We start from the raw sequence: 20,747 nt of genomic DNA on the forward strand, positions 1-20,747 counted from the left end.
AGGAGATTGAGGAGGAAATCGGTAGGTTGAAAAACAAAAAAGCCGCTAGCAGTGACCTATTGCAAAGCGAGCTTCTAAAACACGCTAAGGCATTGCAACATAACAATCACCCAGTTGTTAGGATCTGGGAGGATAAGGCGTTACCAGAGAAATGGATGGAACGAATCGTGTGTCCCATCTACAAAAAAGCGACAAACTGGATTGTAGCAACAATCGTGCAATCACACTTCTAAGCGCTACCTACAAGGTACTCTTCCAGCTTTCGCAAAAGAATTCGTTGGGTAATACTAAGTGGGGTTCATAAGGGCCTGCGCCACCACGGGCCTAATCTTTGCACTGCGGCAGGTACTCCAGAAATGTCGCGAGTACAATGTAACCACGTACCACCTATTCATCAACTTTAGAGCGGCATATGATACAACCGAACGAGATTAGCTATGACAAATTATGCACAAACACTGGTTCCCGGACATAATTACGCGATTGGTCAGAGCGACGATGGATAGAGTGATGTGTACATTGCGAGCTTCAAGGGCGCTCTCGAGTCCTTTCGAAGCTCGAAGAGGGTTTCGGCAGAGTGATGGGTTTTAATGTCTGCTATTTAACATTGCCATGGAAGGTGTTATAAGTAGAGCGGGGATAGAACCGAGTGGTAAGATCTTCAGGAAGTCCAGCCAGTTACTTGGCTTCGCCATTATGGCACGCAACTTTGGGACGTTGACGGAAACGCTACTTTGGGACGTTGACGGAAAGACTTCAGGAAGAGGCCAATCTGGTCGGACTAGTCATAAACACGTCGAAGACCAAATACATGAGAAGTAGAGGCTCATGGGAATACTCTGTCGGGCTCCCACCACGGATTCTAAATGACGGTGACGGAATCGAGGTGGTAGACGTGTTTGTGTATTTGGGCTCACTGATCGCCGACAATGACACTAGCAGAGAGATTGAAAACGCATTATGGCCGGAAATCGCACTTACTTTGGACTACGGAAAACACTTCGAATGAAAAAAACTCGCCGCTCCACAAAGTTTACCATCTACAAAACACACAGACAGACCGGTAGTCCTCTACGGCCACGAAACATGGACTTTGCTCGTGGTGGACTAGCGTGCCCTTTGGGTTATCGAATGAAAGGTGCTGCGTATGATCTATGGTGGGATGAAGATGGAAAATGGGACATGGAGACGACGAATGAACCACGAGTTGTGTCTGTTACTGGGGGAACTCGTTACAGTCCATACACGTAAAATCGGAAGGTTGCGATTGGCTGGACATATCGTAAGTGTGTCGGACGAAAGCCCAGTCAATATGGTTTTGGATAACGATTCAACAGGAACGAGGCGTCGCGGCGCGCAATGTGCACGGTGGATCGACCAAGTGGAAGACGATCTCCACAGCCACAGCGACGAGTAGCCATGGACCGAGTATAATCCAAAATAATAAGGCCACACAGGCCTTCGTCTGATTGTTAAAGAAAGATATTACGGAAGCATCGGATACGTTCTAGTTAGAGTACTGCTATTCAGACTAGGTTCGTATAATATACTCAATGCGTTAAACATTACGTAGTTAAATTGTAGCATGGAAAACTCGGAAACTAGATGGTTTTAATACATCATTGGAAGTATTAGAAAACATTGCTATCTTTGTTACTCGATATAACAGTACATATGCTATTTTCGCGTATTAGGCCGATAGGTAGGTAGCCTGGTTGCAAATATTGGTTACAATGAGAATTTATCAACAAAAATGCGGTAATTACCCTTTCCCTGGCGGCATTGTTACAAGTTCAAATTGCAGAATCGAACACTGTATTTTTTCTAAATTATTTCCAAATAAATCACTGATTTATATATATATATATATATATATATATATATATATATATATATATATATATATATATATATATATATATATATATATATATATATATATATATATATATATATATATATATATATATATATATATATATATATATATATATATATATATATATATATATATATATATATATATATATATATATATATATATATATATATATATATATATATATATATATATATATATATATATATGTGGAATAGCATAGACTTTGCTTTAATTTATTGCCAGGAAATGACATACCGAATCGACAATAAAAGGGATAACAATAATATAAGGTTTCGTTTGCATCCCGCTATCTACAATATTGTACACGCAACTTTTTAGAGTTGCACTCGGTCACTACCAATGAGCATAAACGAAAGGTGAGGAGGAAACTTACTAACACTTGCACTCTCCTCCCCACCTCTCTTTTATGCTCATTGGGTTACTACTTAATATGTTTGCTGCTATTGTCAGCACCTAACCACTATCAAAACCGCATTTCGATATATTATTTGATGTTATCATATTACCCCGCTTGAAAACGTTGTTAGGTTGTAAAATCACAATCTTCCTTAACCATCTAAAACTTTGACTAATCCACAGATGTGAGCAAAAAAGTCGTTTCTTTCGACAAAGAATAAAAGAATAACAAAACGTTCACGCGCGGAAAAATCGAACCACTCGCACAATATACTGCCGACAAATAGGACATTCACTGAGTACTTTACCACAGGCCGTACACGTAGTCATATGACCGCATTCTAGTATGACGCACTCAATCGGTGCATCCATACAGATTTTGCACAAATCATCTGAGGGTAATTTTTCGATTGCTAAAATATGTATGTTACGTGAATCGATTGTCTCTGTTTGCTTTAAATTGTCTACTTACATGGAATGGATTTGTAATCTCGCCAGAGACGCAGGACACGTTCCCGAAGCTCAGGTTTTTCACAGCAGCCTTTAAAATCAACACGATTCAGCATCAATATTTCCTTGAGCTGTTTTACCGATAGGATATCTAGATCAGCACTGAAATTAGAAGCGAAATTTAAATGAATCTGTAGAAAATTCATGCTCTGGGTAAAAATATTGAAAGGTAAAAATACAGAAAGACTAAAATTTTAGTACAAATAAATTTTACGTAAAACTACCCAAACAAAAATAAAGGCCATAAAAAATGTATTACCTTTCCTTGATATCACTTAACTTGATGTGGCTCTTGTTGGCAAGCTCGTGATTACCAGCAGAATACACATGAGTGCTTTCCAATTCGACACCATCCGCCCGCGGATAGCCGGAATGTAGTCGATTCTCATCTGTTGAAGAGGAACTTGCCCTACCCACCTCTCTTTGGGCGGAACCGGTACTGTGATCGCCTTCCAGTGGGTCTACCTCAGCCAAACTTATGCTGGCTTCCTCCGTGATAGATTCACTGTCGGATAGCTCAGCTGAACCTTTACTTCGCCGTTCCAAATAGCTGAGAAAAGCTTCTAACTGCTGCCGCTTTGCTGTTTCCGAGCAGGCAGTTGCCGTTTCCAACTGCTTGCGAAACTTTTTTAGTTGCTTCCGAATTCCACTGCGTCGTTTGCCGCACTTAAAGCACTTATTGGTGTTGATAGCAGTAAAAACTGCACTTTGATTTTGACTAGAATGTGCTCCTATGTCCGACTCAGGAACTGTTTGACACCGAGGTTTAGCTTCGGTACGATTCATCGCAAGCAGACAGCTATCAGAGCGTCGCCTTGAAATTTGGTGGCTAGTGCAAGGAACATCAGAAACATTTTCTTCTTCTATTCTTTGTAAGGATTTATGTGCAGCAAAGTTGTGTTCGATGCCTGTACTGCCCGTTACAGTTGGGGATTCTGGATTATTGATTATCTGCCAACTCTCTGTGTCAGTCGAGACAATAATTATCTTTTCTTCGTTTGAGGATCGCTCACAATCTAGGTTAATTTTACCAAACGAAGAGGATGGCGTTTCTGCTTTTGGTTCTAAAACCAATGTGTGATCAGTTATTGTGATGTGACTCGGACCAGCTTCCGACGTCGGAGTATCTCCTGATGTCGCCTTTCTGGATTCCTTTCGCTTTGGTGTTCCTCTTGTTTCATCATCATCTTCTTCGTCCGAACATTCACACCCATTTTGACCAGCGTCCGATGCTAGCATACTTTCAATCCGTGCACTGAGTGATAGATTAACGTTTTCTAGCCGAATGTCTTTGGAAGCTGGCCTTTCTGGAGAAGAAACTGATGAAGTGTTGCTACTACTATCAGCACCACTAGTAACCCCACTGCTATTGCCGGCGTCGGTTGGAAAAGAATTTCTCTCGTTTGAAGCATCACCTTGACCGGATGTGCTTGATCGTAAGCCTGTCGAACTTCCGTTACCGGTACTCGATTGTCGAGAATTGACCTGATACACATCATTATTTCCAAAGCGTGGTTGTTGGAATACATTTGCTTCTGATTGGCCCTCGGGTTGTGCATTTCCCTCTGGGGTTGTATTGGAAAAACCCGGCGCAAAATTTGATTTTGGCGTATCTGAAAATGTTAAGAACAATTATGATAATAATACTGAAACAGATTAACAAGAAATTAAAACAACAATATGTAATTTTAAACTGTTATTATAAAATTATGATAGAATCCATCAACACAAAACAATTGTGATATTCAACATACCTGTACTAAGCTTTTCCGTAATGGACGTGAATAAATTTTGACATGTACTCTTGAGTTGATCAAATGTACTCGCGCAATTATCCGTACCAGCGGGATAAAAATTACCATATCTTGAGGCACCAGACTGATTTCTTCTACCTCCTTCGGCCCTAACACCTCCACTGCTACCTCCGGTCGATGACGCCGAGCTAAAATTAAATACTCCACCATTTCCACTATCGGCACTACCCGACGGACTTCGAAGACTACTTGCTCCGGAATTGACATGTGCAATGATCAGATTTATTAGATCTTCCTTTTCGACGCAGCCGGAAGTCGAGATGTGCTTCGACTGAAGATAGAATATCAAATCTTTTACCTTCAGCTGCCCGAGGTCTACTTTTGTTAGGGGGCGCTTGGTAAAGATTACACAGTTGTGGCATAGGATCTTTTCTTGGCGTTTTTCAAGGCAGCTTCTGCAAAACAATCGGCGACATTCGAAACATGACTTTTTGCGCGTAATTATTCCAAACTGTATGTGGCAACTTTCACACGGCATGTCGGGTTTTGAAGCAAGCAATATCTTATCTAATAAATGAAGCAGCAACAAAAAACCTTTCAGCAATTTTCTAAAAGCAACGTCATCCGATTACTCTTGCAACTGCTGGTGAGAACAAAGTGAAGCAGTAGTCTTGCTGTCCTGCCTTTCCAAATGTTGACCGCGTTCTGGTCAATCGACATTCTTCACACGTGGATAATTTATTTCTGCAGTAGTCTGGTAGTTATCGGACGAGTGATTGAATAATTTTGATTTAAATATGCGCAAATTTCTTGCAAGATCTTGTAATACGAAAGAAAAACATTCACACAACACTTATGACAATGATGGCATGATGAAGATGATGATGACTGATGGATTTGACCGTTTTTACTACGACAAATGTCAGTAATTTTGACATTTCTACACTACATCGCTGATAATCCGACTGTTCTTTAAGCAAACGATATATTTACACGCTTATGAAATTTAACGCATCTCAGACATGATTACGTTAAGCATATAGCGAATTTCTTTATTCCACCAGCTCACCTCGTTTTGACCTGGAAGCCCACTAACTGCTGTCAGAACCCTTCTTTATTCGGTCCATTTTGACCCAGCTTTGACCTGCCGTGCTGCCCGAAGCGCACTGTAAAATTTGTCAGCTTCAACCCACCACTGCACGTGCTAAGTTCGTAAACAATTATCTGGCATCTCTTTCTTACTTGCGTCTTAAATGGCAATGACGTTCTATTATTCCTCGGCAGTTTTGCCCGCACACAGTGGAATAAAGAAATTCGCTAATAGTTTACAGTTCCAAGCGAAGTGAAAAATTTGGCAAGTGAAAAAGCGTAAATTTTCGCTTGCGAAATCTGTCGTGAAAACCCGTTTGTGGAACACGCAGGTATTTCACTAGCCTGCAGTTTACAGTTTAAGTGAAGCGAAATTCACGAGTTTGCACTCCGAGCGAAGTGAAAATTGGCTGCAACTGACAAAATAGGAACGCACGCAAGTTTTCGCTCTGCTGCTTTTTTCACTAGCGTTTGCATGCGTGAAATAAATAAACCCAAGTGAAAAAGATGAGATCCGCAGCCTTTGATTTCGCAGGATCGAATTTGTTTACAGTTCCAAGCGAAGTGAAATTTTTGCAGGTTGAATTTTCACGAGCGTGAAAAAATGAACATTTTGTATGAGATTTTCACTTCGCTTGGAACCACATACATAAGACATACGTAACGTATGTGCTTGGAACTCTAAATAGAGCTTTAACAGATTTTCAGGGCGACTGTTTCCTGAAGTCGCTGGAATCCAGTGAAATATAAAACGATATCGATTTTCGATCTAAGCAAAGATAAGATAACAAGATACATAAGTTTCAGCTCTTCTCATATACCTTGCGAACTTCAAGTAATGTGGCGCCTCCGCACGACTTCCAGAAACAATAATGGTGAATGTGTGTGTATGTAATGTGCATCAGGGGATTACAAACGTCAAAATTTCGCCTACCAATCATAAATTTATCACGGCGTTAATACAGTCGTCGTTCGATAACTGCAACATGTTTACATTGCAGTTCTCGAATGCCGTTCGATAACTGCAACACTTGACACATGCCAAAATTTAGAGGGGGGTCCGTCACTACTATTTCTGTTTTCAATGATGTCGATATGTATTTTTTTAATAAAATAGTGGCAAAAAATAGCAGAAAACTAAAATAGACAAGCTATTCGATTAATCAATTTGATATTTATATTTCCGCATCATAATTTATTGCGTTTTAGCAAAAACATCATATCAAGAAGACTGCCATCTCTGGATCGATTCCATACAAATGACAAGCATCAAATCAAATAGCGCACTCCATCTATTCAAGGTGGAAGCTTGCTATGAAACTGCTGGTAATTACATCGCTGCGAAGACAGAGTGTGCGTATGTGGTGGGTCACCTTGTCCGTTCGGCTTGCATTCGGATCGCCAGCACACACTAGCATGCGTCAGTTCCACTTTTACTCAAAAGACTGCGCTGTCAAAACTGTCGCTCAATCTCAGGCAGAGTTCCCAGTCTTCTTGATATGATGTTTTTGGTTTAAGTAACTACTTTACGTAACCAATATGTAGGCGAAGATAAAGTTCATCACTACAATAGACCATTTTACGAGACGTTTCTGAACTCAATTCATGATTGAAATTTTGACAGAAAGCTCGGAACCGCCGACATAACGCAAGTAAAAGCAACATCAATGTCAGCAGGATCCGTGACACCTGTCAGTTCGTAAAATGGTCTTTATAACGCTAGGTCACAAAGTATTGTTTGTGATCTACTATGCACTGCCTCGCTGAGTAGTGAAAGCTAGCCAAACAATGCACAAAAGAATTGTTTTCTCTTATAATACTTAGGAAAAGTGAACCACATAACATGGCGATTTTGCTTCATTGATTAATAGTGGAGATTTATAATCTCCCATTTAGAATGAAGAGACAACAGGTAAACGAAATCGAAAAAAATCGAAAGAAATGATAGAGTCCTTTTGAAATGTTTCTAGAGATTCAACAATTTTCATTTTCGAATGCATTTAGAATCCCTCTGCGAGATCTGCCACTTCAATGTCAAATATGACTTTGATATCAGATTTGACGGATTGTGGTCCGATAGCTGCAAAGTTGTTGCAGTTATCGGTCTTGCAGTTTTCGAACGGCGACTGTATTTCATTTCAAATGCTTACGAAAATTATCTTATTCATTGAAAGCGCACATTCTACCGAAAACTAACGTTGAGTTCTTGTTTTTTTTTTCATCTATGAGGATATTTATTCTAGAGTAAGTCGACTGACAATTATGGAAAATTTACTCTATTTCAGTTGTTTTAGGGCAAACCAACCAAAAAGTGGGTACCAGAATCGCTGGTACCAGAATCAATGAGTGGTAGATGAAAATGTATGGAGTTTGACAGCCACAAAAGCCCCTTGATGTGCATAAACTATCTAATACTAGGGGCTAGACACCTTTATTTCCATGAAAAATATTTCGATTATAATACGCGATATCGGTAGATATATTTTGATATTTAATTTAATTTAATTTGATTTAATTTAATTGAATTCATTAATTTACCTAGTAGCGTAAAGGCGAACCATTCTAATTTGCTACCTGCGCGTTACTTAGTTTTCCACAAAAGTAAACTCAACTAACAATATCCTTAACTAGTAACATAAATTTCAGTTCCAATATTCGAGACAGCCCCGTTTAAAACTGTTTCAGAAGTTGAGCGTTTAACAGCAGGATGTATCAAGTTATAAATAATCACACCTCTAACAAACAGTGAATTGGAATAGCAAGTCAAGTTGTTAGGAGAAATTTATCGTTTAATTTATGATATGTAATAAAAAAAACACGCTTTGCCCAGAAAATTACACTCTTCAAACTGATATTTATATACAAATCAGAAATCCGTGAATAGCTAAACAACTCAATTGCGCTCTCGCTATTGCTGGGCTTTGTATTCATGATGCTTGTCGATTAGATGTCATCGCCGTGCAAGGAAGGATCAATGCAATGGATCAATTATGCAATGAGCGTAGCTTAACAGCCATAAACTGGTAAACTACAGTTCCCGCACAACTGTTAACATAATTGTAACGATACAATGATGATGATGGTCCCGCCACATACATAAGACATACGTAACACTGGCGTTTTTCTCTGGTACACGTTACCCCATAGTACTCCGTACCTCGTCCTGTCCAACTGCTCGACCAATAATGAACAAAATGAATTTTCTTTTTCTCGGCTTCATCGAGCTCCATAGAAAATCCCATAAGAAACTGTCAAAAAGTTATTTACAAAATCAATGCAGCATTTTTCGAATAGGAACGAGACAAAGGGATCATTCGAATAATACACAACGCTCTAGGGGGTGGGGGGTATTTAGCGGAGCGTTATATTGCATGTGGCAAACATGTAAAATTGCGTTACAGGGGGGTGGGGGGTATTGAAAATTGCCAAATTCCGCGTTATGTAATATTTGAATGGTTCCAAATGCAGGGCTGCACAGGTACACTGCCTTAAAAAAACAACTCAAACAGTGATTTTATTCAGAGCGTGGTACCATTCGAGTAGTTCATTTTGTACCAACTTTTTTGGAAGTTTTGTTCCTGAGTGTTACGTATGTCTTATGTATGTGCTTTGGAAATGATTCAGTAGATGCATGCATTTCATGTGAGTTTCACGTAGAATTCATCTACTGGTAAACGACAAATTTGCATACCTGAGTGATTTATTACGCAACATATTCTGATAATTTCCAAAACCCGTTTCCTAGCTCATAAAAATCAGAGAAATAAATGAAAATTGTACATTTCCTAAAACGTGATTGCTATCAGATATCACTCAGGTATGCAAATTTATCAATTCGTAAATGAATAAAACAACATAAAATCTGATAAATATTACGACATTCCTGGGGATTGTTATAGTCCGCTGCAGCTGTTTTTGTTCAGGTAACTCTTCCACCTTTGAACTGAAGCTGTATGAAACCTGTCAGCTCAAGTATCGAGTTTATTAGGATTTTTCGAAATTTCACTTATTTGCAATCCACCCAGAAATTTTGTTTTAATCAGACAACAGCTTCGCCATTTTGAAATCTAGTTATTTTCGCGCAGAGAATTCACGCGATGCATCCTGTTTGATGTTGTCAAGTTCACGTAGATGGTACGTGCTAATACATAAGACATACGTAACACAGGCGTTTTTCTCTGGTATACGTTACCCCATAGTACTCCGTATCTCGTTCTCTCAAACTACTCGATAAATAATGAACAAAATGAATTTTCTTTATCCCCGGCTTTATCGAGCCTTAAAGAAAATCCCATAAGGAACTGTCAAAAAGTTATTTACAAAATCATTGCAGCATTTTTCGAGTAGGAACGAGACAAATGCAGGGCTGCGCAGGTACACTGCCTTAAGAAACAACTCAAACAGTGATTTTATTCAGACCGTGGTACCATTCGAGTAGTTCATTTTGTACCAACTTTTTTGGAAGATTTCTTACTGAGTGTTACGTATGTCTTATGTATGTGGTACGTGATTAACTATGGTATGCACACATACATAAGACATACGTAACACTGGCGTTTTTCTCTGTTACAAGTTGACACATAGTACTCCGTACCTCGTCCTATCCAAATGCTCGACCAATAATGAACAAAATGAATTTTCTTTTTCTCGACTTCATCAAGCCCCAAAGAAAATCCCATTAGGACCCGAAAAATATATCATTGAAAAAACACTTAAAAAACCTTAAAAATTGTTGTAATTGTACATAGCTATCCAGCTTTTTACGCACCATAATGGCTGTCGCTATAATGCGTGTTCGTAATATGCGAACCTCTCTGCTTGCGTCAGATTTGGGATTTCTGAAAAATTGGTAACAAAAATGTTGCCAGATATATTTTTGTTTGATAAAATATATGAAGACTTCAAACTGACGTAAGCAGAGTTGTCAAAAGGGTTGGTAATTTATTACGAACTTTGCATTATAGCGTCTGCCATTATGGCGCGTAAAAAGCTGGATACCATAATTTAACTATGTTTTTCATTGTAGATACATCAATTTTACATCAAATATCATTGTCCAGAACAATAAAAAATATCGTTTTTGCCATTTTTACCATAAAAAAGGGGGGTCGTTATGTATCTTAACAGCATTTTTTCAGGCACTTTTCCCATACATTTTGAAGTCAATGACAATGTTTTTCATGGTAAAATTAATGTCGGTGGTAGATTCAACAACAAAAAACATTGTTAAACATGGTAATGACAACAATCGTTTACAAGCTTATAGTAAAATTACCTTGCTTTTTTATAGTTACAATAAAAACACGGTATTTTTACTGTAAGCTTGTAAACGATTGTTGCCTTTGCCATGTTTTAACAACGTTCTTTGTTGTTGAACCGACAATAATTTTACCATGAAAAACATTGTCAGTGACTTCAAAATGTATGGGCAAAGTGCCTGAAAAAATGCTGTTAAGATACATAACGACCCCCCTTTTTCATGGTAAAAAAGGCAAAAACGAATTTTTTATTGTTCTGGAGAATGATATTTAATGTAAAATTGATGTATCTACAATGAAAAACATAGTTAAATTATGGTAAAGCTATGTACAATTACAGCTATTTTAAGGTTTTTTTATGTTATTTTTTTTTTCGGGGAACTGTCAAAAAGTTTTTGTCAAAATCAATGCAGAATTTTTCGAATAAGAACGAAACAAATGCAGAGCGGCGCAGGTACACTGTCTTCAAAAACAACTCAAACAGTGATTTTATTCAGAGTGTGGTACCATTCGAGTAGTTCATTTTGTACCATTTTTTTTGGAAGATATCTTCCTGAGTGTTACGTATGTCTTATGTATGTGATATAACCACATACATAAGACATACGTAACTCTCAGGAAGAAATCTTCCAAAAAAGTTGGTACAAAATGAACTACTCGAAAGTACCAACTGCTGTAAAAAAAACCCTGTTTGAGTAGTTTATAGAGGTTGTGTACCTGCGCAGCCCACATCTCTGTCACGAACGTCATTCCCATACATTTTTCTTGAAGCCGTCCAATGCGAGATCAACTGTTGCTGCATGTGGTATGTAGAAATACGAAGCGCCAAGAACGTTTGTTTTGTTTCGAAAAATTAATGGATTTTGTGCAGGACACAAATGGTCAAGTTCAAACATGTTCTAACACGCTCCGGATAACTCTACATTCAATATAGTTAGAAGCACTCAAAAAATTCGTGTGTTACTGATGCGGCACAATGAACGGATCTTAAGACCATATTTTCAACACTAGCGCCATCATCGTCAGCGACGGCTTCAAGAAACAGTTGCCATGACATGGGTCTGGCGCAGCCCTGCATTTGTTTTAGAGATCCTCAGAGGGAGAGATAAGCGATGAAAAAAACCCCTGATTTGGCAACTAGGTTTCACATATCAGAGGTGCCAGATCTCTCCTCAAAGCGCAATGTTGACTAACTTTCTAATTCGGCTCGTATAGCTGATGGTGACGGTGGAAGTTCTGGGGAATAATAAAGTGCATCACAAAAACCGTGAAGGTGTTAAATTTTATGTTTATGTTTAATTTTATATACTTTCATCATTATTCTGTAGACCATACAAAGGGTTTGTGAACCGCCAGTAAAAAATAACTGTGATGAAGCAACTTTGGAGCATTCTCAATTCATGTTTTAGCAATAGAACATGAAAAACGTGTAAAAATAAATATATTCTTTATAGAACCTTATTGCAATACCTTTCAATGTGTTACCATTCTTGTTCGTTTGGCTCGAATTTTGACATGTTCGTTTGACTCACAACACTCTCTTCGCATATCTCTCCCTCTGAGTATTGCTAATTTGTCTCGTTCCCACTCGAAAAATGCAGCATTGATTTTGTAAACAACTTTTTGACAGTTTCTTAAGGGATTTTATTATGGGCTCGAGTAGAGCCGCGATGAAGAAAATTCATTCCGTTCATTTTCGTCGAGCAGTTCAAACTGGTGTTGGTACCGGGTGATGTGGGGCAAAGAGTACCAAAAAAAAATCGCCAGTGTTACGTATGTTTAAGTATGTGATATAACGGCAATGAGCTATGATATAAATAAAGGGATGCCCAAAAATGCAACTATAAATACTTCGTAATATTGAATATTGGAAATATTTCGCAGTATATCGTGTAATCGTGTTTTGCCCCAAGGATACTCCTGACTCAGCTCCAGATCCAGATTGAAAATGAGGAATATGTCACAAAATATCAAAAAATTGGTCGCAGTGACGAAACTACCCAACACGAAAAAAACTAAATCGACTTAAAAAATTGTTGTACCATTGAGCATTTCTGTTTTATTCGCGACTACGAAATCGAAAGAGATTTTAAAGGCTGTTTGCACCTAGGCGGACTCTCATATGCAATTGTCAAAATGTGTTTGATGACAAAAGCAAAATATTTCCTTTCTTCTTTTTCATGCAAAAACCAAACAAATATCAGCACCTTCGTAGTCGCGAATTTGCGTAAACTTTTGTGAATAGGTAATATTTACTATAATTTACCTCCTAGTTTCTACTCTAATAATGGGTAATCATTCGAGGCAAACTGGCAACCCCAATATATTTTCGAGTCATTCCTCTTTTTGTTTATTCTCCTAGTTCTACCCTGTTCAACATTACTTTAGCACCACCACCATCGCATTTTTAGAACGTTTATAGACGTCGTCCGGTAAACGTTGTTCTGCTTCTAGTGCGTCGAAAAAACTGCGTAAAATCAACGTTATTTGCTAATTCTATTGTTTCTAATTTCTACATATTTCGAAAAGCAAGTAGTGATTTTGGTCGCGTTCGAATTGCCGGTGAAATAACTCAGAAAGTTCGATATTGTGACGTTGAAATACAAACTTAAGCCAATTACCAAGATGGTGGACAAAATTGAAATGAGTCTGGATGATATCATCAAATCGCAGCGACCACAACGCGGCGGCAACCGTGGCGGAGTCTATCGTTCCGGTGGGGGCGCACCTAGAAGCCGTCCCCGCAATGGAACCTCCGGTGGTGGAGGTTTTCGCTCAAATCGCGGTCCTGTCGGCGGAGGTGGTGTCCTTAAGGGACGCAACCGAGGCGGAATTCAACGTTCTTCGAAATATGCACGGGTAAGCGGTTGTTTCGGCGAAACGGTTAGTGCTCTTAAAAAAATTGAAATGTCATCTCGCCCCGTTGGAAGAAGTGATTGGGTTGTGCGATTTTCGTTCAATTCTGGGTAGTGTAACTCGTTACATTTAGGAAAATCAAAGTTTTCTTGACTCGGGTCAAAAACAAAATGGCGGATCAGCTTATTTTTCGTTTTCGTTCCTCAAATGCCCCAGTTCTACGTGAAAAGCAAGGAAGAAAAGTGAAGGACGAAGAAATGCAAGTGTGTGCGTTATCTTTGACATTCCGGTACCGGTGAACCGTTAATGAACGGTTTGTTCTGCATTTCAAGAGCTGAATGAAAGTTTGGTTTATTTTGGTTGGAACTTGACATCGAGTTTTAAGTGTGAAAAATGATGTTGGTCTACGGAGAATTTTTTTTTCTGGCATCGATGTATTTTTAGATTTTCATCCGATACCAATCTCTACTCTACGTCCATGTGTTTTCTTTCTATCCAAAAGCATATCTGGAACTATATATTTCACAGAGATCTGGTAATCAGTAAATCCGTTAAAGTGTGATGCATTGTAGAATATTACCTGTGGTTTGTTGCATTTCTGAAGAATTATGTTGATCCTAGTTGAAGGGACGTTTGGAGGATTTCCATCGACGAATGTCTTATCCTGAAACATTGACAGAATGGAAGCTATGGGACTTGAAACCAGAGTATGCGGGATTCTGAACGGGTTTCTTTCCGTTTTCTGTTCCGCTGGAAGCGGCTGGAGGCAGACCGAGAGAGAGGAAGAGAACAAGCGCTGAAATGCGCTGGGATTTTCCACGAGTCATTTGACCCGAACACACACTTTATATCACAATAACCTCATTCCAACATCCAAAACAAAACCAACCACATTCACAGGGTGACGTTAACAGCGCTTGGAAGCACGACATGTACGAGGGAGCTCGCAAGAGTCGCCTATTGGCGGCGGCTGGACTTGGATTAGGAGGAGCTAGTGGACTGGGCAGTTCCAAATTGATGGTATCGAACCTGGATTTCGGCGTATCAGAGTCTGACATAAATGAGCTGTTCGCAGATTTTGGACCATTGAAAAGTGCGTCTGTGCATTATGACCGATCTGGTAGATCCTTAGGTGAGCAGTGGTGTTTTTTTCCGATCATTAGATGTTAAAACATTTGTTTCTCTGTATTTTTCAGGTACAGCTGATGTTGTATTCGAACGTCGGGCTGACGCAATAAAAGCGATGAAGCAGTACAACGGTGTTCCCTTGGATGGACGACCCATGAGCATACAGCTAGCGACATCCGACATCCCAACACCTCGCGCCCCTCGTCTGGGTGGTGAAAGAAGTTTGCCGCGTTCCCCTCGGAGACAGTCTAGCAGTGGACCCTCGAGAGGTATTTGGGTTCATTGTAAAATGAATAAAATTTCAAATTTCATGATTTATTCTTCAATCAGCAGGTAGTCAATCGAGTCGTCGCGGCGGAGGTGGTGGCAGTGGGGGTTCCCGTAGACAGCAGCGAGAAACCAAGACCGCCGAAGAGTTGGACGCAGAACTGGATGCGTACACAAAGGATATGAAGTAATGGCGCTGCAGGGCAGAGCGTGGCATCTTAATCAATAGAGTCTAAGAACCTGAACACCTCGTGCACAATTTCTGTTTGTGCGATGAGACACGCAAGGAAAAATATGCCTATCGCGGTGTAAATAAAAAAAAACAAATCAGGAGAAATAATTTAAAATGAACGAGTAAAAATTTGGCTGTAAAAGCAAAAACACCGACACTGATGAGATATTTTGATGAAAGCAACAGCAAATTGTTTGTTGCAGTGGAGACATGCAAAAATCATGTGCGGAAATTCATGATTAACTGGTTACTTTTTATTTGATAATAGAAATTCTAGTAGTAAAACTAAATACATTTTTCATTTATTGTATTAAATAATAACAATTTGCACCTGATTCAAGCGAGATTACATGAAAGAATTGTTTGTCATATTTCAAAAGTACAGCAATGCATAAAGAAAGATTTGATGGGAAAAATATTTCAGAAAACTAATGTTTATGATTCAATTCGATAAACTAGTTCAAAAAAGTGCTCTGTAACAGCAGAAACTTATCAGGTAGTATATATACTTTTTATAATTTAATTGAAAATATTGCTGACAATGATAAATAAAAGTGATCTGTGAAAGTAATGAACATTTTTTTATATTTAAAGAAATACAGTTGAGCTCCCAATCAGATTTGTGTCTTCGATTTATTGCTTTTGTAAGAACTAAAAAAGCTTTTTTCATAAAGCATAACCTGCTACATTAAATTACGTTTGACCTACTAGTAATGTTACAAGCAGAATATCTTGAATTAGTGATCTTGAATTGGTATCGTTTTTTATCTTTTCTCTAACTGGACTTTCTACTTCTAAAATGTTCATTTTGATTAATTAGACCTTGAACAAATCATTTGCCTACACAAAGGCGTGTGTCCTCGTTGACAAACGTATGACAATACCAGAGCTGCCAGGTATGCAAACGTTTTTGTATATTTTCTGATGTTGCGATTGTATTAGTTTTTATTTCTTTAACATATCAAATATAAGGTCTTTAAAGAATTGCTAACTAGATTAGATATATTAAATTCTCCGGTTCAATAATATGATTTTCATGAAACTATCTAATGAATCGTTTTTCTTGGTAGTATATAAATTCTGCATTAAGTTAAAAAAGAGTTGGCAGCATTGGGTCAGTTTAGCGGGAGCCGAGGCAGGACCAAGATCAGAACGATCAGAACAGATACATTTTCGGTGTAATATGTCCAAACTTGAGATTGCTGCCAATAACTCAAACTGGCCCTCGTCTAGTGGAAGGTCTCTCGATCCGGATCTGTTTCCTGCAGGTAGTCCTACAAGAGGAGAGATGGTGGAGATTGTTGGAAATTCGAACTGTGGTAAATCGTGCCTTGTTTTGGAATTGATTGCAAAAATAATTCTTCCAGTGGACTGTGGAGGGCATGCCCTTGGCGCCGTTATTGTTAACTGTGACAATAACATTAATTTGTCTTATCTTCTAAACATAATGGAAAAGCAAATAGTGAACTGCTCGGTCCCAGCAAACAAAACCAACGATCGGAACGAAATCGAACGTATCCGTCAGGAGTCTTTTTCTAGATTGAGCATGATCAAATGCTGTACGCTGGATGAATTTGAATTCTCCTTTCTAACTTTAAACGAGCTTTTTGCGGAAAACCCGATTAATAGGTACCTGTTGATCGACTCAGTTGCAGCCTTCTACTGGAGCAAATGCACCGAAAGCAAATTAATTCGAATGGATACGTACCTTAAAACTCTAAACAGAAGGTTGAAAAAACTTTGCCATGATCGACATATTGTAGCTATCTCTACAAGGCCGCTATATTTTGGTGGTAACAGTCGTGAGTCTGCAATAACAGAATTCAGTGATTCTGCTGAGGCTGTGATGAAGAGCATGAGCACGTCAAGCAACTTTAATATATCCTTCGAGCATCGAATCGAACTTGCTGAAATTGTATCTCTGACCCCAACCGATGATACTAAGTTCAACGCATTCGTAACTTCTAATGGCAAACAAATGATAAAATTCTTTGCGATAGATAAATATGGAATAAATTGGTTAAATTGAATAGTTTTTTGTCTTGTTTCATTGAATTCTTTTTTTCCGTGTTGGGTATTTTTTTCACTGCGACCAATTTTTTGATATTTTTTGACATATTCTCCCTTTTCAATATTGCTAAATCAGGATAACGTATATCACTATTGGAAGTCGTCGTTATAGTCTGACCAATAGCATTAGTCCAGTCCTGTATTACACTTCGTATGAAGCGCACAACCGTAGTGGGATTTGTTCTTTAGATTGCAGAGGGTTCCAGAGAACCTATACCTTTTGCTAAAAATTGCTGGACATCGGCATAACTGATGTTCCGAGTCTTCTTTTTCCATGCCACATAAGCAATGTATCTAGTGTAGGGCGCCAATCATCGTATGGAAAAAAAAGTGACTAGAAAATTTCAAAAAAAAAAAAAACCCTATACAAAATGTTAACCTGCTCGAAAAAACATCCTGTGCAAAAATTCAGCTCAATCGGACTTAAAATGGGGTTACGCAAAGGGATTGAAGTTTGGCCTTTTTGATAACCGAAATATCAACCAAGGGGGGGGGGGGGTATGGTGGTTGTACGTAAAATTTCGGTTTTCGAATTTTTTTTGATGCCAAATGACTGGTCTCATCTGAATTTTTTTTTCTGCTCTCTGGGACACAGTCGTTTTTTCAATTATGGAAGGCGGAGTTCAAAATTTTTAGATTTCAGCTTTTGAAATTGATCACTACTCTCTTGAAACAGCTTGTATAATGATATACACTATAACTATCATCGAATTCATTATGTTCCATTAGGGTGGTCTTTTTTCACTGAATACCAAAAGAAAAATTCCTGAAAATATAATATTTGTTATATCATTGTCGTTAGGGTGGCAATGTTGAATTGGAAAATTATATGTGAAATAGAAAGATTTTACAAAACAAGTTTACAAAATGTATCAAAAAACTACTCTGTGCAAAAAGAAATTATCTCAACCAAAGTTAAGATTGTGTCTCGCGGAAAATGTTGAATGCTTTCATGTCATTTGAAAACTCACACACGGGAGGTACATGGGATTCGAATATTCGAAAAATGTTTTCCATTCCAAGTGTCTTAAAAGTACATGAAACGGTGGAAACTGATGAAATATGTTTTATTTTATTTTGTTTAAAAAATATACTCTCAAAGACACTTGTACTTGTTCTTTCGAATGTTGTACCAGACAATTTATTCGTTTCGTTTACCACAATAATGTCTTTTGCTAACACTTGATTGAACACACAGTGCTCTGGCTTATATAATCGGACAAAAGACTGCATCGATGTTATTCAGTGATAATGAGAGTATGGGGATCTTAATCAGATACGCAACACAATTGACTCGTTGTTTCTGGGTTTGCGTCGTTTTGACAGTTCGACCATATATTTTCTGTCAAGTTTACATCATCAGAACGTGAACGTGCCCATTGACTGAAACTTTGCATAAACGTTTTTATAGGCAAAAGATGCCATGTTGTGCTATTGGTTTAATATTTTGAAACGCTATTGAAAATGCTATTTCGGATAGGTATTCATGATTACAAATATTTTTAGAGCCAACACGGTTCGTTTGCGCGGTGTGACGTATTCGGCAAAGTTGTAGATAATAGTTTTGTTTTTCAAAAAAAAAAAAACTCTCTAAAAACAAGTTAATTTTTTGAAAAAAAAAAAGAAAGTTATAAGTTAATTATCCAAAACAGCCCATTTGAAAAAACTGATTTTTGTATAAAAACTACGAAAGTTTACCTGAACAACGAAACCGGCCATGGAGAAATCAGAAAAAAAGTTATATTTTTTTTTTAATTCAATTTTTTCCACCGGGTACATTTATTTTTGGAAGAACAAAGTTATTATTTACAACTTTGCCTCACAATACCACAAAAGATCAAAATAATGGTCGCAGTGGTCCAAATCTTACAAAAAAAAAAAAAAAAAAAAAAACAGCTTTGCCAGATACACTATGCCAATCAAATAAACCGTTTTGACTGTAGAAATATTCTTAATTCCTCATAGAGGAATTGGAAATTAAAAATATGTGCTCTATTGGAAATTAAAAATATGTCTACAGTCGAAACGGCATAGTGTCTTCGGCAAAGTTGTAAATAATATTTTTTCCTTCCAAAAAAAAGCCTTTGAAAAAAAATTGAAAATATATTTCTTTCTTTCAAAAATTTTTTTTTCAAAAAATGATAACTTATTTTTTAAAAGTGATAACTTATTTAAGTTTTTAAAAAATGAGCCCTTTTGAATAATTATTAATTAAATTTTCTTAAATTTAATAATCAAATAATTTTTTAAGTGAAACTTTTTTGGAAAGACAGAATTATTATCTAAAACTTTTTCGAAGACGTCACACCAATCAAACGAACCGAAGTGCTGTTTTTTATTTTATACTCATTTTTCACAATATTATGAACCACCCTAGGCCGAATAAATGAACCACCCTAATGAAACATAATGTATTCGATGCTAGTTATAGTGTATATTATTATACAAGCTATTTCGAGAGACTAGTGATCAATTTCGAAAGATAAATTCTAATCATTTTTAACTCCGCCTTCCACAATTGAAAAAACGACAAAGTCCCAGAGAGCAGATTTTTGCAAAAAAAATGTTTTCAGATGACACCAATTCTCGACGTTTCATGCGTTTTTAAGTCATTTGGTATCAAAAAAAAAATTTCGAAAACCGAATTCGCCCACTTTATTTGAGTACCCAAAATTCGCCCACCTATTTTTTTTTCATTGTTCGCAATATAGTGTTAACTCTTAGAACCGTGTTTAAACATAAAAAAGAAACAGCTGAGATTGAAAATAAATTATTTGGCATAATCCAATGACAAACCCCGTAAACAATTCGTTGATTAGTGGGTGGGCGAATTATGGGGTCAGGGCGAATTATGGGTCCCTTACCCTATAAATCTACTTGATTATTACAACCTACCCGGTCAACATTGTTACGTAACATTATATAGATTGTTACGTAACAGTGTTACGATGTTATGTTAGTTATACGTTAGCTGGAAGTAAGTGGAAGGTTTCTATTTCCCACGTTTTTACATAACATTGTAACATTACAATGTAACATTGGGGTAACATAAAAAATCCGCGTGGATTCCGAAAACCGTGTAAATCCAGAATCCGCGTAAAAGAAGTAAAAAAAAATCGTGTAATAAGACCCTGATTATTCTTTACACTACACTACTTGTTCCCATGTATATTTTAATTGTTCCACTGCCGACTACCGACTGGCAATGAACATCCATCGCGAAAGGGATAGATCTTTAACCTCAGAGTATTACACACGATTTCAATTAGCTGCTCAGTTTGATT

At 37.7% G+C, this 20,747-nt stretch overlaps 3 protein-coding genes across 4 annotated transcripts; 2 read left to right on the plus strand and 1 right to left on the minus strand.

The window, feature by feature from the left end:
• Window positions 1-2,092: 2,092 nt before the first annotated feature.
• On the minus strand, window positions 2,093-5,452 carry LOC129721644 (serine-rich adhesin for platelets). Its single transcript, XM_055674436.1, has 4 exons — window positions 4,564-5,452; window positions 3,069-4,422; window positions 2,772-2,911; window positions 2,093-2,712 (listed from the first exon to the last, which is right to left on the minus strand). The coding sequence occupies exons 1-4, from the start codon at window positions 5,099-5,101 to the stop codon at window positions 2,537-2,539; spliced, it is 2,208 nt and encodes a 735-aa protein (XP_055530411.1). The 5' UTR covers window positions 5,102-5,452; the 3' UTR covers window positions 2,093-2,536.
• A 7,858-nt stretch (window positions 5,453-13,310) lies between these two features.
• Window positions 13,311-15,964, plus strand: LOC129724196 (THO complex subunit 4). 2 transcript variants are annotated; one of them, XM_055678886.1, is made up of 4 exons: window positions 13,311-13,769; window positions 14,667-14,898; window positions 14,963-15,163; window positions 15,225-15,964. In XM_055678886.1, the coding sequence occupies exons 1-4, from the start codon at window positions 13,536-13,538 to the stop codon at window positions 15,350-15,352; spliced, it is 795 nt and encodes a 264-aa protein (XP_055534861.1). In that variant the 5' UTR covers window positions 13,311-13,535; the 3' UTR covers window positions 15,353-15,964. The 2 variants fall into 2 exon arrangements, with proteins under 2 accessions (XP_055534861.1, XP_055534862.1); XM_055678887.1 differs by having other exon boundaries at window positions 15,228-15,964.
• Window positions 15,965-16,464: 500 nt separating this feature from the next.
• On the plus strand, window positions 16,465-17,423 carry LOC129724195 (uncharacterized). The gene is made up of 2 exons (XM_055678885.1): window positions 16,465-16,661; window positions 16,761-17,423. Exons 1-2 carry the CDS (start codon window positions 16,577-16,579, stop codon window positions 17,420-17,422), a joined length of 747 nt encoding a protein of 248 aa, XP_055534860.1. The 5' UTR covers window positions 16,465-16,576; the 3' UTR covers window position 17,423.
• The last annotated feature ends 3,324 nt before the right edge of the window (window positions 17,424-20,747 follow it).

The sequence above is a fragment of the Wyeomyia smithii genome, chromosome 2, assembly GCF_029784165.1.
Source record: "Wyeomyia smithii strain HCP4-BCI-WySm-NY-G18 chromosome 2, ASM2978416v1, whole genome shotgun sequence".
NCBI classification, from domain to species: domain Eukaryota; kingdom Metazoa; phylum Arthropoda; class Insecta; order Diptera; family Culicidae; genus Wyeomyia; species Wyeomyia smithii.

What these genes read in the sequence shown, in the direction of transcription:
- LOC129721644 (XM_055674436.1), bottom strand. Translation starts at nt 5,101, where the DNA reads ATGCCGTGTGAAAGTTGCCACATACAGTTTGGAATAATTACGCGCAAA. An exon ending in TACGGAAAAGCTTAGTACAG is followed by an intron (nt 4,423 to 4,563) that starts GTATGTTGAATA and finishes TAACATTTTCAG; the next exon opens with ATACGCCAAAATCAAATTTT. An exon ending in AGATTACAAATCCATTCCAT is followed by an intron (nt 2,713 to 2,771) that starts GTAAGTAGACAA and finishes TACATATTTTAG; the next exon opens with CAATCGAAAAATTACCCTCA.
- LOC129724195 (XM_055678885.1), top strand. Translation starts at nt 16,577, where the DNA reads ATGTCCAAACTTGAGATTGCTGCCAATAACTCAAACTGGCCCTCGTCT. An exon ending in TCCGGATCTGTTTCCTGCAG is followed by an intron (nt 16,662 to 16,760) that starts GTAGTCCTACAA and finishes TAATTCTTCCAG; the next exon opens with TGGACTGTGGAGGGCATGCC.
- LOC129724196 (XM_055678886.1), top strand. Translation starts at nt 13,536, where the DNA reads ATGGTGGACAAAATTGAAATGAGTCTGGATGATATCATCAAATCGCAG. An exon ending in CCGATCTGGTAGATCCTTAG is followed by an intron (nt 14,899 to 14,962) that starts GTGAGCAGTGGT and finishes TGTATTTTTCAG; the next exon opens with GTACAGCTGATGTTGTATTC. An exon ending in TAGCAGTGGACCCTCGAGAG is followed by an intron (nt 15,164 to 15,224) that starts GTATTTGGGTTC and finishes TTCTTCAATCAG; the next exon opens with CAGGTAGTCAATCGAGTCGT.